Below are 15,980 nucleotides of genomic sequence, written 5' to 3'. Positions count from 1 at the left end.
AAAGAATAAAAAAAGATGAAAAAAAGAGGAAGAACTCAATTTGCCAACATCAAAATTCTCTCTTTGTAGGACTTCTCTTTGACTGACAGAGAGAGAGAGAGAGAGAGAGAGAGAGAGAGAGAGAGAGAGAGAGAGAGAGAGAGAGAGAGAGAGAGAGAGAGAGAGAGAGAGAGAGAGAGAGAGAGAGAGAGAGAGAGAGAGAGAGAGAGAGAGAGAGAGAGAGAGAGAGAGAGAGAGAGAGAGAGAGAGAGAGAGAGAGAGAGAGAGAGAGAGAGAGAGAGAGAGAGAGAGAGAGAGAGAGAGAGAGAAGAGAGAGAGAGAGAGAGAGAGAGAGAGAGAGAGAGAGAGAGAGAGAGAGAGAGAGAGAGACCACTATCTGTTGAGTGCACTATCTGTGAGTGCCAGGCAGTTGGGGGGCTCAGAAAAAACTCAGCAGCCGATCTCCACTACTATCCAACGAATGGAGTTCACAGCTGGACCAAGGAAGAGCCACTGCTGCTCTGGCACTAGACATTGAGGGCGCATTTGACCGAGTGTGGCACACCGCCCTAGAAAAATGAGAGCAGCCGGACTGGCTTCTGTGCCTGATGGAAAATTACTTAGAGGAACGCCACCTTCAAGTGGTCCTGAATGGGCACAAGTCCTCCCCACAACGGATCCACGCCGGCGTGCCACAAGGCAGCGTCATCGGGCCACTTCTATGGAACATATACATAAATGACCTCCTCCATCTTGTTCCTAGTGCCAAAGCGTTCGCCGATGACATCACTTTGACTCACAAATAGAGCCAGGAGGAGGCCCAGGCAGCACGCCAACTAAGAGCCACACTCCGGCGAATTGCAGATTGGGGAGTAAGTGGCAAGTTAAGTTTGCCCCAGCAAAACTCAGCTGCTGGTAGTGGCCAGGACACCTGTGGATCTCCAGCTTGAATTTGAGGGACTCTGCTGACGCCACGTGAGGAAGTGGAGGTGCTGGGCCTCACATATGACTCCAGGCTGACCTTCCGCACGCACATCCAGCAGCTGGCAAGGGCAGCCTCACGGAAGCTGACGTCCCTACGCAGAATCTCCTGGCTGATGGACAGTCGAGGGCGCGAGGTCTTATACAAGGCACAAATCCGATCCTCCCTTGAGTATTCGTGCCTAACGTTGTTTGGAGCTGCCAGGAAACATCTCGCGATCCTCTACAAGATCCATGAGAGTGCGTTGATGATAATCACGGCTCGACAACCGGAGCACCTACTGACCCTGCAGACCCTCCAACACCGGCGAGACGTGGCTGGCCTCACCACTCTGTACAAAATACAGCAGGAGGGAGTGGAGCACCTGAGGACGCTGCGCCAGCCGGAGCGGAGGTGACAGCCAACACCCGGTCAGCGGAGGCGGCACCCACGGCTCTGGTGGTGCAGCGATGCCGGACGACTCACTACCAGAGGCAGTTTATAAACACTTACGTGCATATATGGAACCGTCTCCTTGCGTCCGGTCAGCTGCCTCAGCAGTTCACACACCGGCAACAATATAAACTGTTTGTGAACCAGTGGCTGAACAATTTGTGAACAGGTTAGGCTTTAAGATAGGGGATACCAACTATGTTCCCTTTAGCCTACAAACTAGTGCCGCCATATAATATAATGTTATAGGTACTAGGCCCTGATGTAACAAAGAGTGTGTAAATAAAAAAAATAAAAAAAGAGAGAGAGAGAGAGAGAGAGAGAGAGAGAGAGAGAGAGAGAGTTATTTTCCCCCTTTTTCCCATTTTATCTCATTTTCACTAGACAGCAAATTCCTCTTTTTTTTTTTTTCTTTCTTCCTCTTCCCTAATTTTCTAATCATTTTTCTTTTCCTTTTTTCTTCTCCTTTATTCTTTTCTCCTTGATTCCTTCCTTTTTTCTCTATTTTCCTTACCTTTCCTTTCACTTCTCTTCCCTTCCTTCTCCTCTCTCCTTCCTTCCCTTTCCTTCCTATCTTCCTCCTCTCCTTTCCCTTTTCTTCCCTTCCTTTTTCTTTCTCTTCCTTCCCTTTCCTTCCTATCTTCCTCCTTTTCTTTCCCTTCTCTTCCCTTCCATTTTCTTCCTTGTCCTTCCTTTCCTTTCCCTCCTATCTTCCTCCTTTCCTTTCCCTTCTCTTCCCCTCCTTTTCTTCCTTCCCTTTCATTCCTATCTTCTTCCTTTTCTTCTGCTTTATCTTGTTTTCACTCTACATCAATTTCCTTCTCTTATTTTCTTCCTCTTCCTTAATCTTCTAATCATTTTTCTTCTTTTTTTTCTTCCTATAATACTTTTTCCTCCCCGATCACCTCCTCTTCTGTAATTAGTTTGTCCTCCTTCCCTTTTTTTCCTCCTCCTCTTTTTTTTCCCTCCCCTTTTCTCATAAACTTTCCTTCCCTTCATTTTTTTTTCCTTAATATTGGTCTTGCTCTCTCCTTTCCCATCATCTCCTCTTCCTTTAATATTGGATTCTAACTCCCTTCTTTCATTCCTTTCTTTTTTTTGTTTGCTTTATTTCCTATTTATTCCCTTTTCTTTTTTGTTCTTAATTTGTTTTGTTCCTTCTTCCTCCTTTTCTTTTCTTTTTTCTTTTTTATTTCTTTTTCCCTTTCCTTTTTTCTTTCCTTTTTTTCTTCATTCTCCTTTCATCCCTTCCTTCCTTCCTTTTTCTCTCTTCCTTCCTTCCCTTTCCTTCCTATCTTCCTCCTTTCCTTTCCCATCTCTTCCCCTCCTTTTTCTCTCTTCCGTCCTTCCCTTTCCTTCCTATCTTCCTCCTTTCCTTTCCCATCTCTTCCCCTCCTTTTTCTCTCTTCTGTCCTTCCCTTTCCTTCCTATCTTCCTCCTTTCCTTTCCCATCTCTTCCCCTCCTTTTTCTCTCTTCCGTCCTTCCCTTTCCTTCCTATCTTCCTCCTTTCCTTTCCCATCTCTTCCCCTCCTCTTTCTTTTTCTTTTCCTCCTTCCTCTTCAATAGTTTTTTTTCCTCTCCTCCTCTTCCTCTTCCTCCTCCTCCTCCTTCTCCTTTTCCTCTTTCTTTGGTATAATCTCCACTATCAGGTTGATTTATTTTCCTCCTCTTCCTTCCTTCTTTTGTTTCAAGTGCATTCTTTTCTCCTTCTTCTTCTTTTCTTATTTCTTTCTTCAGTTACCTCTTTGTGTGACGTCTCCTCCCCTTCTTCTTTTTTTTAAACCTGAGATCTTTCTTCTTCATCCTCCTTTTTCTTCTTCTTCTTCTTCTTCTTCTTCTTCTTCTTCTTCGGTCATTTTAATTTAGCTTCATTTTTTATTATTATTATTATTTTTCATTCCTTCTCTTTTCCGTCTTCTCTTTTTCTTTCTTTTTATTTATTTCTCTTTCTATTCTTTCCCTTTCTTTTTCTTTATCTTTTCCTTCTCTTTTCCTTGTCTACTCTTTCTTTCTTTTTCTTTTCCTTCTCTTTTCCTTGTCTTTTTTCTTTTCTTTCATTTTCTTTTCCTTCTCTTTTCCTTGTCTCCTTTTTCTTTCCTTTTCTTTCCAATCTTTCCCTTTCTTTTCTTTCTTATTCTTTACTTCCCATATCTTCTTTATGTTTTTCTTCTTCTTCTTTCTCTTCCTTGATCTCCTCTTCTTTCTCTCCTTTTCTCTCTCTCTGTAAGGGTAAAAGTTGAAGGGGTGGATGAGAGAGAGAGAGAGAGAGAGAGAGAGAGAGAGAGAGAGAGAGAGAGAGAGAGAGAGAGAATAATCCTTATCTTAAGTCTTTAATTCACTTTTTATTTGAATTTTAAGGAAAGAAGAGAAGTTTAAAGTGCATCACTAACTTTTTATCTTCCTCCTCCTCCTCCTCCTCCTCCGTTTCCTTCTCTCACCTCCTTCCTTCCCTTCCTCATTTTCCTCCTTTTTAAACCACTTCCTCCTTCCATTATTCTCCTTCCTCCTCTCTTCCTTTTTATCAATCTCTCTCTCTCTCTCTCTCTCTCTCTCTCTCTCTCTCGCTCTAACTCTAACTCTCTCTCCCTCCCACCTTCACTCAGTTCATTCCCCATGTAATCTAATCCCCTTCTCTCCACTTTTGTATCAGTTCTCCCTGCCCTTAATCCCCTTTTCCCGCCCATCTAATCCTCTTTCTTCTCCCTCAGTACACAAAACTTCCTGGGTCTTTAAATTCACCTTCATTCTTTTCCTCCAGACTATTGACCCAGCTTCTCTTTTTCTTTCCTCTTTCACTGTATTATTTTCCTCTTCTCTTCCGCTAGTCCATTCTGTTCCTCACTAAATAACTCTGTACTTCCATTTCCTAAGTCTTATTTCTCTTATTTTCTGTTTAATCCTTGTCTTTATTCCTTACTTGTGCTTTCATTTCCTTTCTTTCCTGTTATTTTCCTTTTTTTTTCATTTCCCGCCAAACAGTTTCACCTTATCACGCTCCTTTCCTTCAATTCTTTTTCCCGTCAAGACTCATCCACTGTTTCATCTCCCATATATCATCCTTATCCATCCTCCATCTGTTGTTGCTTTACCTTGTTTTCCCCTCCCCCCTTATTTTCATCTTTATTCTCTCTACTTTCCCTTTCTTTTTCTTCGATTTTAACTTCCCCTTTTTTCTCTCCATTGTCCTTTCATACCTTCTTCGTCTCTTGCTTCCCTTGGTCTCATCCCTACCTAATGACCCTGCCAGTTATCTCTTCCTCTCTTCCCTCTCTCTTCTCTTCACTCTGATATCTCTTCCTCCCCTCCGTCCATTTCCCATTTTCTCTTCCTTCCCTCAGTCCATTTCCCATTTTCTCTTCCTCCCCTCAGTCCATTTCCCATTTTCTCTTCCTTCCCTCAGTCCATTTCCCATTTTCTCTTCCTCCCCTCAGTCCATTTCCCATTTTCTCTTCCTCCCCTCAGTCCATTTCCCATTTTCTCTTCCTTCCCTCAGTCCATTTCCCATTTTCTCTTCCTCTCCTCAGTCCATTTCCCATTTTTAACTCCTCTCTTACTCCTGCCCCTTTCCTCTCCTCTCTTTTCCTGCATCTCCTCCTCCTCTCTTACAGTCCATTCCTCTCTTAACTCATCTCCTGCTATCTTACTTTTCATTTCTCTTCCCTTCTTTTCTTTGTTGCACCTCTTATCCCTCTCGATCTATTCCCTGTTTTGACTCACTCCCCGCGTCTTCCTCCCCCAGTCTGAAGCGAGCGACAGACGTCATGTTCGGCGGCAAGCAGGTCGTGGTGTGCGGCTACGGAGAGGTCGGGAAGGGATGCTGCCAGGCTCTCAAGGGTCTCGGCTGCACTGTCTACGTCACTGAGATTGATCCTGTGTGCGGACTTCAGGCCTGGTGAGTGTGTGCCGGGATGTGCTTGTGTGTTTGGGTTTTACGAGTGTTGTTTTTGTTAGTTATATTTGTTTTTATCTCTTACATTTATTTATTTATTTTTTTTACAGCAGAGGAGACAGTGCAAGGGCGTAAAAAAAAAAAAAATAATGAAAAAAAAAAGCCCGCTGCCATAACTTCATAACCTCATACACAGAATCTCATATCTTCCTTAACAACCCCAAATTTATCTATAGAACTCCACACATACACACAACACCTCATACTTACTCGCATATCTTCATACCTCCAGAAATTGACCCCTCTTTCGGCCACCTCTTTGGATTCTTTTTGGGAGCAGCGAGTAGTGGATTTTTTTTATTATTGTTTCCTTTTTTTGTGCCCTTGAGCTGTCTCCTTAGTAAAAAAAAAAAATACCTACCCACGTCAAGACACCTCGATCTCCCGAAATTGATCTCTCTTTTGGCCGCTCATTATGTTTATCTTTGTGGGAACAGCGATTAGCGGGCTTTTATTTATTTATTTATTTATTTTACACCTTTTTTTGTTGCCCTTGAGTTGTTTCTTTAGCTGTAAAAAAATAAATAAATAAATAAATAAATACCCTCATGCTTACCCACATAACCTCATAAATACCTCAACCTCATACCCACATAACTCCACACTAACATACCTAACCTCATAGATACCCACATACCCTCATTCTTACCCACATAACCTCATAAATACCACACAACCTCACACCCACATGACTCCACACTAACGTACCTCATAGCTACCCACATACCCTCACACCTCCCGACATACCCTCTCACCTCCCTTCACTCCCCTTCACGCCCCCACTCACCCCATCCTTCCCCCGCAGCATGGATGGGTTCCGGGTGATGAAGCTGTCCGAGGTGATCCGTCAGGTGGACATCCTGGTGACAGCGACGGGCAACAAGAATGTGGTGACGCGCGACCACATGGACAAGATGAAGAACGGCGCCATCGTCTGCAACATGGGGCACTCCAACACCGAGATTGATGTGGTATGTAGTGGTGGTGGTGGTGGTATTTGGTTGTGATGTTGTGAGACTGGTAATGTGTTGAGGTAGCCTGCAGATTGTATGTTTCGGACCACTAGTCACTTCCGTCCAGCGTGATTTATTGTTCCTTATTACCGTTCTCATTTCTCTCTATATCGAAAAGTCTATAATCCTGTCAGCATCATATGACACTTCAACGCTGAGATTGATGTGGTATGTGGTGATGTTGGTGGTGGCATGTTGTCGTGGTGTGTTGTGATGGTGCTGTGTGTTCGTTTATTTGTGTGTGTGTGTGTGAACTTCACCATCATCTTCAACACCGAGACTGATGGGGTAAGTGATGATGGCGAGGGTGTTTTTTTTTTTTTTTGGTGTGTGTGTTTGTTAGTGTGTTTGTGTAGATTTTTGTTGGTGGTCGTTTGTGTGACTGTATGTGTGTGTATATACTTAGTTTTTGTATGCAGGATTTGAGTCAGTTCTGTGTGTGTGTGTGTGTGTGTTTGTTTACCTAGATGTATTACCTAGTTATAGTTTTACAGGGCCTGGGCTTTACGCTCGTGTGGTCCCGTCTCCGTATCTACATTTATCCAACTTTTCCTTAAAGCTTTGCACACTCCTTGCCGATACTACATCCTCACTTAGTCTTTTCCAAACCTCTATATTTCTTTGCGGGAAGCTATATTTCGTTATGTCTCTCAAGCATCTTCCCTTCCCTGTGTGTGTATGTATGTGTGTATGTATGTAATGCAAATATATACAGCAGCCCAACTTATACATAGCCCAATTTTTATACATAGATGTACATAATATTTCATCTCTGTAAATTACACATTGCTCAGACACAAAGAAGACTCCATTTGAGCCCCCTCCTCTTCGTGCCATTGTACAAACTGCTTTAGTGAGGGAATTCTTTGCAGTAACAATGAAAATGCTTCTACACAGACACCACATTTTGCTGCACTCCACCTATCTCTCCACACAGCAACCATAGTCCACCTTCCCTTTGCCACAGTTCAGATAACAAATATAGTTGATGCCTACATTCAGCAACTATCCTTTTTTTTCAATGATTTTTTTTTCTCTTTCATTGTGTTCCTTTGTACATTATTACGCTAGGTCTGCCATTCCCTTCTTACGTCTGTCACTTCTTGTCATTCTTTCCCTCTTTGGTCTTGCTTTTTTGTACAGACTCGTGCAGAAGTTGACTTACAGAAAAAAATATGGTATGCTTGACGAAGGAATGAAATTAAAGCCCCATCCATGTATTTTATTCGTTATTTTTTCCTTGAGCTGTCTCCTCCACCATAAAAGACAAAGATAAATAAATAAATAAATAATGTAAACGATGAACAGCTTAAAAATAGCAATATCCATGTCAAATCCAGCCTTATAAACCTTGCATAAAGAATTGATTAAAAAAGTCAACTTCTACAGAGACAAATATACAATCCTTTACCCGGTTGCAGCGACGGGCCAAATTTGTGCCATCATATAAACCCCCCAAAAATAGATGATGCATAAACTGATCACAAATGCTCTGATATATATTTTGAAATGGTTTGTGTGAGGGATGATTTTTTCTCGTTTTTCTTGCTTAGAGGGGCCTTTACAAAACACGATCCCCGCAGCTACCGGGTTAATGAACTAATAGATGTAGAGAGAGACAAACAGCCCCACCTATTCTGTCACCATCGCCACACCGCTTGCTTGACGTTAACTTTGCTCTCCCCCACACAACAGGCTTCCCTCCACACTGAAGACCTACAACTCAAGAAGATGAAGAAGACCAAAGTAATCACACCCACCTCTGCCTGACCGTTCCCACATAACACTCCTAACAGACGGCTCAAAACCACTCACTCACTCACACATTTACAAGGTTTCATTTAACTCATTCCACATTTTTTGGCTTATGTTTTGTATGTTCCCTTTTATTCCAGGCCTGAAGGGAAGGAAGGACTGCAATGTGGTAGTGGATTGATGAATTGATGACCTATTGTTTAGACTCGTGTGGAAGTCTAGCTATTTTAGGCATTCTTAACCCAGTAGCAGCGACGGGCCAAATTTGTGGCTTTACCGTGTAGCAGCGACGGGCCAAATTTGTGCCATGATATAAACCCCCCCAAAAAGATGATACATAATCTGATCACATATGCTTTGATATATATCCTGAAATGATTTGTGTGAGGGGTGATTTTTTCTCATTTTCTTGCTTGGAGGGACCATTAAGAAACATGATCCCCGCTGCTACCAGGTTAAGGTCATTAGTAGAGGGGTCAGTTTTTGCGTACGTGTGGCTGACTTTTACACGAGTCCATACGCTAAATGCTAACCAGGTGGAATGATAGTGTAGCAGTGTATCGTGCTAAGGTGGCGTGTGTCAGTGTGGTGGGTGTGGTAATGAAGATGGTGTGTGGTGACTTGTGATGAGGTTGTGTATCAGTGTGGTGTTTGGCATCCGTGGTGATGAGATGGTCTGTGTTACGGTTCTCTGCAATATCTAATCTTTTATATCATCTCTTCCTAAGGTACTATACAGGATATTTGGACCCTTCGTTTTTAAATTTACATAATGTTTCCACTTTCCAGGGTTGTGTTATTGGTGGCACTTGGCACTAACTGTGATAAAAAGACCGTCACTGAGTGGTCATCGGCAGGGAATAAAAACTGACATCCCAACAGTTGCATTTTGTACTTAACTCACGGAATGGTTATTAATACTTTGACTGCATACTCGTGGCATAGTGTATTTACCTATTTGTTGTCTACCGGGTCCGAGCTATAATCTAACAGTCCCGCCTCCATATCTACATTCATTCAGCCTTTCCTTCATTAAACCCTTCATTATTGTATTCCTTTTCTTGTGTTGTTTCAGTATGTCTTGAGAGATATACCCTGAATGAAACACAACATACTTCCTCTCTGTTGTACTATCTCTTGTTTCCCTTCAGTAATATAACATTTCTTTTGATCTTGTTGACTCCACCGTACATACATTAATTTTCACTGCTCACTAACACCACTTACATTGCCCCACTCACACCCACCTACCAGCCTATTTTTTTATCCCACTTACACCCACAACCACCACCACCACTTACCACTGTCCATTCTTTCTTGCACTCCTACAATTCTGTCGTCATCCGCCTCCCTACTTCCCAACTTCATAGTATTACTTCTTATCTTTTTTATCATTTCACAACCTCTTTCTCCCACCACTCTGCCTAACTCACACCCACCTCCTACTTACCACTTACCCTCACCCTAATCCACCCCCCGACCTTCCAACACTCCGCCTAACTCACCCGACTCCTTCCACTCCCTCAGAACTCCCTGCGGACCCCAGACCTGACGTGGGAGAAGGTCCGCTCCCAGGTGGACCATGTCTTGTGGCCCGACGGCAAGAGGATCATCCTGCTGGCGGAGGGACGGCTCGTCAACCTGTCCTGCTCCTCTGTCCCGTCCTTCGTTGTCTCCATCACCTCGTGCACACAGGTAAAGGGACAGGCTAGGCTAAAGTAGGCTTTATTTATTAACCCGTCCGCTGCGATTGGCACGGATTTGGCTTTCACTGGTAGCCTGGTAACATACACTCCCAGGTCTTTCTCTGCCTCTGTGGTGGATAGTGGAGTGTTTCCCGTGTGGTATTGGTATGCTGGATATTCCCTCCCAAGGTGCAGGACTTTACATTTTTCTTCATTGAATTGTAGCAGCCACTTTTTGCTCCATTCCTGTAGCTTAGTGATGTCTTCTTGTAGGGAATCCACAGTCAAGGGGTTAACTCGTGTGTTTTTATACAGGAAAAAAAGAGGTCACAAGTAAGTCCACTGATGCTGGAGACTAACACACTTTCTCTTCACAGGCGCTGGCCCTCATCGAGCTCTTCAATGCTCCCGCCGGCCGCTACAAATCTGACGTGTACCTTCTGCCCAAGAAGATGGGTAAGAATATACACTCCCATGTTATACCGACCTACACTTATTTTCATGCTTACACTTTACACTTTTACCAATACTTTATACTTATTTATACCTGTATTATATTTATGCTTTGTACTCATACTTTTTACTTATTTTTACTTACTTATTTATTGGTATCTATTATTGTGCAGACCATATTAATATCTGTGGAGACTATATCTTGTGGACACAGTTAAGGGGCTATTACACTGGGCAAATTTTCCGTGGATCTTCAGTCAAACCACGATTTCCGCTGGCGTGGTTCTCATTTGTTTCTTGTTATTGCTGCTGCTGATGATGGTGAGTAATACCGTCGTCCTTCGGTGAAATGTACCGTAGCTTTGGAAGATCGTGGACACATAAAAAAACCACGGAAATATGAGAACCACGCCAGCGGAAATTGTGGTTTGACTGAAGATCCACGGAAAATTTGCCCCGTGTAATAGCCCCTTGAATTGGCTCTAGTCTCTAAGTGTAGGATTTTTTTCTTTTCAGTGGTGTCAATATTTTTCACCTGTTCACCGTCACATCTCACCTTCCTCTGTCCCTTTTTGTCTCTGCCCTCTCTCTTCCCACCTCCCTTCCCATTTCCGTCATCCTTTTCACTCACTTCATCTCCTCTCCTCTGCTTATTCATCTCCTCATCTCCACTCCTGTCAGTATTCTTCATCTGTTCACCGTCACATCTCACCTTCCTGCGTCTCTTTTTGTCTCTGCCTCTCTTTCACCATCTCCTCTCACCTTCCTCTGTCCCTTTTTGTCTCTGCCCTCTCTCTTCCCATCTCCCTTCCCATTTCCTTCATCCTTTTCATTCACTTTATCTCCTCTCCTTTGCTTATTCATCTCCTCATCTCCACTCCTGTCAGTATTCTTCACTGGTTCACCATCCCATCTCACCTTCCTTCATCTCTTTTTGTCTCTTCCCATCTCCCTACTCCTTTCCTTCATCCTTTTCATTCACTTCATCTCCTTCCCTTTGCTTATTCATCTCCTCATCCCCTCTCACACCCTTCTCCACACACAGATGAGTACGTGGCCAGCTTGCACCTGCCCACCTTTGATGCTCACCTGACGGAGCTCACTGATGACCAGGCCAAGTACATGGGGCTCAACAAGGCCGGGCCCTTCAAGCCTAACTACTACAGGTACGGCTGGGGGAGGGAGTGGGTGTAAGGGTGGAAAAATGATGGTATGGTATAAGGCGATTAGCAGGTGTTTCGTACTGGTATGGGGGGGGGGGGGAGAGCGGGTGTAAGGATGGAGAAATGATGGTATGGTATAAGGCGATTAGCGAAGAGAGGGAAGGAGAAGAGAGAGACAAAGAAGGACTAAATTCCAGTGGTCTAGGAAGAGAATGGAGAAAGAAGAGAAATAGTATTGGAGGAAGAAAAATAGAGAGAAAGACCAAATTGGGGGAAGAGAGAAAGAGAGAAAATTGTGTATCTAACTAAAAATTAATGTCACTCTTTAAGTAATTGCAGTCATCTCCCCTTAAAGAAATAGTTCAGCAAATTTGACTTTGAAACGAGTACATGGTTGGTCTGTTTTGCAAAGATTCCTGCCTGAAAGTCTAGCAAATATTGATGATGTAATTGATTCTTTTCCAGGTATTGATTGAGCCTTGAAGGTGCATAAAGAAGGAGGTGGAGAAGAAGAAAGAGAAGAAGAAAGAAGAGACAGATGATGAGGAAGGGAAGAGGGGAGGCAAACTGCATGCGTACAGAGACAACCGGCAGAGGAGAGACAAGAGCAGCTCGTAAGACAACCAACCTCCACACCTCTTCTTCCCTCCCTCCTTCAGAATCTCTTTCAAAAAAAGACAAAACAAAAAAAGCTAAAAAAATAAAAGAGTATATAGTTGTACATACATAAATCTTGGGTGGGTGGTGCGGGCGTTGTTGTTAGGAGACATTATACTTATGATATATATATATTATATTTTTCTCTTGTCTAGCTTGCCTAAGTGTGAGTTATGGATGGTTGCGGTCCTGTCTGTTGAACCGACCACGCAGCTGGACGGCTGGTGGCTGCGATTTTTCGGGGTGGGCGGGTCAGGGAGGGCGGGGAGGGAAGTGGGAAAGGACTTAAAATTCACTATATATATTTTTCACAGTTTCTCGCAACAAAATTAATCGCCACAACAACCTTCAGTTCTACATCATCGTCATGGAGGCCTCACGTCTCTTACCAGAGTCACCTGTTGCAAAGTTTTATGGCTTTCACTCAGGGTCTTGTTGTATATTAAAAGATAAATTGCTACAAAGACTTTCATCGTTCTCAATTGGGGTTTGTTTATATGCAACGCTACCGATGCGATAACTGTTGATTTATAAGACTTTTACTGTGGGAGATCTTTTAAGCAGGCCATAGAAGAATATATCTATTCCTGTTTCCCCAAAATTTAATATATTTCAAAGAACTGTTAGGTTGAGAGATTAGATATATATTTTTCCTTTCTTAGCCTGAGCGCCTGTAATCATGGATACCACACACTGGACAGGCCAGCAGAAGAATTTAATGCCTCAAAAACAAAACAAAAAATGGTACACTAGGTATATTTTCTAAGCGCCGTCGCAATCAGTGGGGAGTGTGTGGCGGCGGGCGGTGACGCGGCTCCGGGGTCGTCTGAGCTGCGTGAGCCCACCTTTGGCAGACTTTCCGAGCAATAAGACAACTGAGACAGGACGAGGGCGACGCAGCTCAGGCCTCGGACACAACATAGAGTACCGGAAGTCGGCGTTTTATTTTTTATCCTTCTGGACCACATGAACCCAAGATACTGCCAAGCTACGTCCTTAAGCCATAGCCGCTGGTCCTCCGTTCAAGCCGTCTCTTCCTACGATATATCCAAGACTGTCACTGCTGCTGCCACCACCACCACCACCATGTCGTGTGTGACCGGCCGCTGCTGTTACGAATGAATGTGTTATAAAATGTCCGCATATAGGAACCACTGAGGCAGGCCACGTACATATAAACGAGTGTCTTGCGTTGAGTGGATGTGATGTTGAAGGGGACAAATAGCTCAATAGATGATCCTCCCTTTTTTTTAATTTCCCTCGTCCGTTTCTTTTTCCAACTTGAGGTAATGCCGGTCATTATTCGCTTCACGGGGCAGACGGATAGAGTTTTCACTGGTGTGTTTTGAAGCTTTCCGAGGGTGGCTGTTGAGTTGATAAGACGAGAACTACAGGACAAAATTAAAAGCCGAGAAGGAAATCAATGAAATCACCGGGCTTCTACGTTAGTTTTACGTCAAAGAACCAGACATTTATCATTGCCAAAAGCTGTACAGACAAAACAGTAAACAAAGACCAACAGGACCATGGAATCAAAGGTATTTTACATTAGGTCACGTCAAAGAACCAGACAGTTCTCATTACCAAGAGCTGTACAGACAAAACATAAGAGTAAAACCAGACCAACAGCACCATGGAATCAACGGTTTTATACATGAGTTTTCCTTGAAGAGCCAAACACTTATTGCCAAGAGCTGTACGGACAAAACTTAACGTAAAGAAAGACCAACAGCACCACGGAATCAACGGTTTTATACATGAGCTTTCCTTGAAGAGCCAAACACTCATCATTGCCAAAAGCTGTACAGACAAAACATAATGTAAACAAAGACCAACAGCACCACAGACTCAGCGGTATTATATATTCAGTTTCCTTGAAGAACCTGACACCTATCATTGCCATCTCTAGACTGCCCGAGCGAAAGACGCCGATGGTGAATAATACATAACGGAATAAATAGTCTTAGTTTTGTAGTGTATACATGCAGTGCTTTACTCCAGTAGGCTGTGGCGTCCCTCCGGGGAAGGGCTGCGGAGCCTCTAGATAGCTGAGGCTGGCCGCTAGGCAAGGTCAGCACTAGGGAATACTATTACTACTACTACTACTGCTACTGCTACAGGAAGTTCACGTCTGGCCTGGTTGACTTTATGCTTGTTTACGTAACGCTTTCCCGACAAACTGGGTGAGTGATGGATGTGATGTGGATACAGATGCCTTCCCTTCTAGTTAATGTGCTCTTAGTAACGTGTTCTTTTGCCAAAATACACACAAAATACATACAAAAACACATGCATACACCCACACACACATATGCACATACACTCACATGCAAATTCTCCCCCCCCCCAACACACACACACACACACACACAAACGCATCATCCCATGTAGAAGACGCATGAGTTTTTTTGGTCACACAATTTGCCGGGAAAGTCTCAGGATGTAAGCGTAAAGTAGCTGTCTTGGGCCGGGATGAATGGACTTGCTGTAACCTCTATTTTAAGACTATTAATTCTTTCTTTCCACAAAGCTACGTATGTTAAGTGTTAAGTAAAGGAGTAATGGGCTGAAACGCCAAGGTAATGAGGTTTCAAGATTTACCGAGTCACCTGAAAATTGGGTTCCGAGACAACGATCGAGGACCTTGAGGGTGACGTGACCTGACCTTTGTTGACCTCACCGGAGCTCGCCGGGCCGTGTGGTTGGTGAGTCTTTCCTCCAATCACCTCTTTCCTTTGTCACTCAGAAACGCTACAAATAAAACTTTTTTCCTTGTACGTGAAGAATATTTTTGTATCGTAACTTTTCTTTGTAAGAGTTTATTTTTCATGCTTTGTTTTTTGGGGTTGTGAGGTCAGCAGAGGTGTTGGCCTTTTGATTAATGTTACTTTACTTATATATATTTTGTGTCTTTTAGTATTATTTTTAACCGGATATTCTGATTCACATTGTCGGTAAGGTGTCAACATAATATTTTCGGTTACTCTTAAAAGTGTTCCAATTCAGAGTTAAGTTATTTGGTCATGATGTAATATTTTCTCGGAACTTTTAAAAATATGATTCACAGATTCGCCTGATTACGTAGTGGGACATAACAACACTGTATAAAATAATGATAATACCAGGAACTTGAAATTTTTAGGTTAATATCAACAGCAGTTTTTTCTTATGACTTAGACGTATGTATTATTTAATTTATATTGTTACATCAGGAGTAATATTTGTGGGTCACAGTGACGTGCATTGTGGTGAGAACTAGCGGTAACCTCATGGCCACCAATCATTGTCTAGTGTCTGAGTCGGCTGTGAGTCAGTCAGTTGTGTGCAGTATTGTGTACATGCAGCCTTTAAAGGACTATAGAAAGTGGAACATAACAGTTTCCTTCAATTATTACAACTTTGGTTCACGTTCTCCATCATTGCTTTCCCACAATGAGTTTCTCGCCTCCGTTCATTTGGAGGCGACTGCTGTAAAGTCTCACAGCTTTTCTTTTTGTCTCAGTATAATGTTGATTTCACTGCATTGTTAATTATGAATCTGTTAATAATGTCTTTTAAGATTTATTATTTAATATTACTTCTTTTTAACCATCAATTCCATTAATTAATGACATTACTTTTTATGTTAATCTTACATAGTAAAAAGTTCTATCCTTCAACTCTCTTTTTCATTCTTCCAATCTCCAAGACTTATTTGTGTATCCTTTATTGGCATGAATATTTTTTTCCCTTTTTTTTTCATTGCAAAATTAATAACAGCAGCAAACTCACATGACATGACATTTTACATTCATTCCAGTCCTTCCCAGCCACACAGACAGGTGCTATTCAGGAAAGAGTGAACAGATTGACAGACAAACACACAAAATGAACACTGCATCCCTCGTACACCATCTGTGACACGGCAGACC

The 15,980-nt window shown here is 42.8% G+C and overlaps 1 protein-coding gene across 6 annotated transcripts in view; it reads left to right on the top strand.

Annotated features, from left to right (window-relative positions):
- LOC127008262 (adenosylhomocysteinase-like 1) overlaps positions 1-15,728 on the top strand; it is a 187,760-nt gene extending 172,032 nt beyond the window's left edge. For all 6 annotated transcript variants that reach the window (XM_050880040.1, XM_050880036.1, XM_050880035.1 and 3 more), the window contains 6 exons: positions 5,134-5,286; positions 6,149-6,314; positions 9,639-9,806; positions 10,174-10,252; positions 11,295-11,415; positions 11,878-15,728. In XM_050880040.1, coding sequence (XP_050735997.1) covers positions 5,134-5,286; positions 6,149-6,314; positions 9,639-9,806; positions 10,174-10,252; positions 11,295-11,415; positions 11,878-11,884 — 694 coding nt within the window. In that variant the 3' untranslated portion in view covers positions 11,885-15,728. The remainder of the gene's footprint in view (positions 1-5,133; positions 5,287-6,148; positions 6,315-9,638; positions 9,807-10,173; positions 10,253-11,294; positions 11,416-11,877) is intronic.
- Positions 15,729-15,980: the final 252 nt, after the last annotated feature.

This window comes from Eriocheir sinensis, chromosome 37 (assembly GCF_024679095.1).
Source record: "Eriocheir sinensis breed Jianghai 21 chromosome 37, ASM2467909v1, whole genome shotgun sequence".
In the NCBI taxonomy this organism is placed as follows: Eukaryota; Metazoa; Arthropoda; class Malacostraca; order Decapoda; family Varunidae; genus Eriocheir; species Eriocheir sinensis.
The sequence above is the reverse complement of the archived record's forward strand: the minus strand, read 5'-3'. Positions and strand labels throughout refer to the sequence as shown.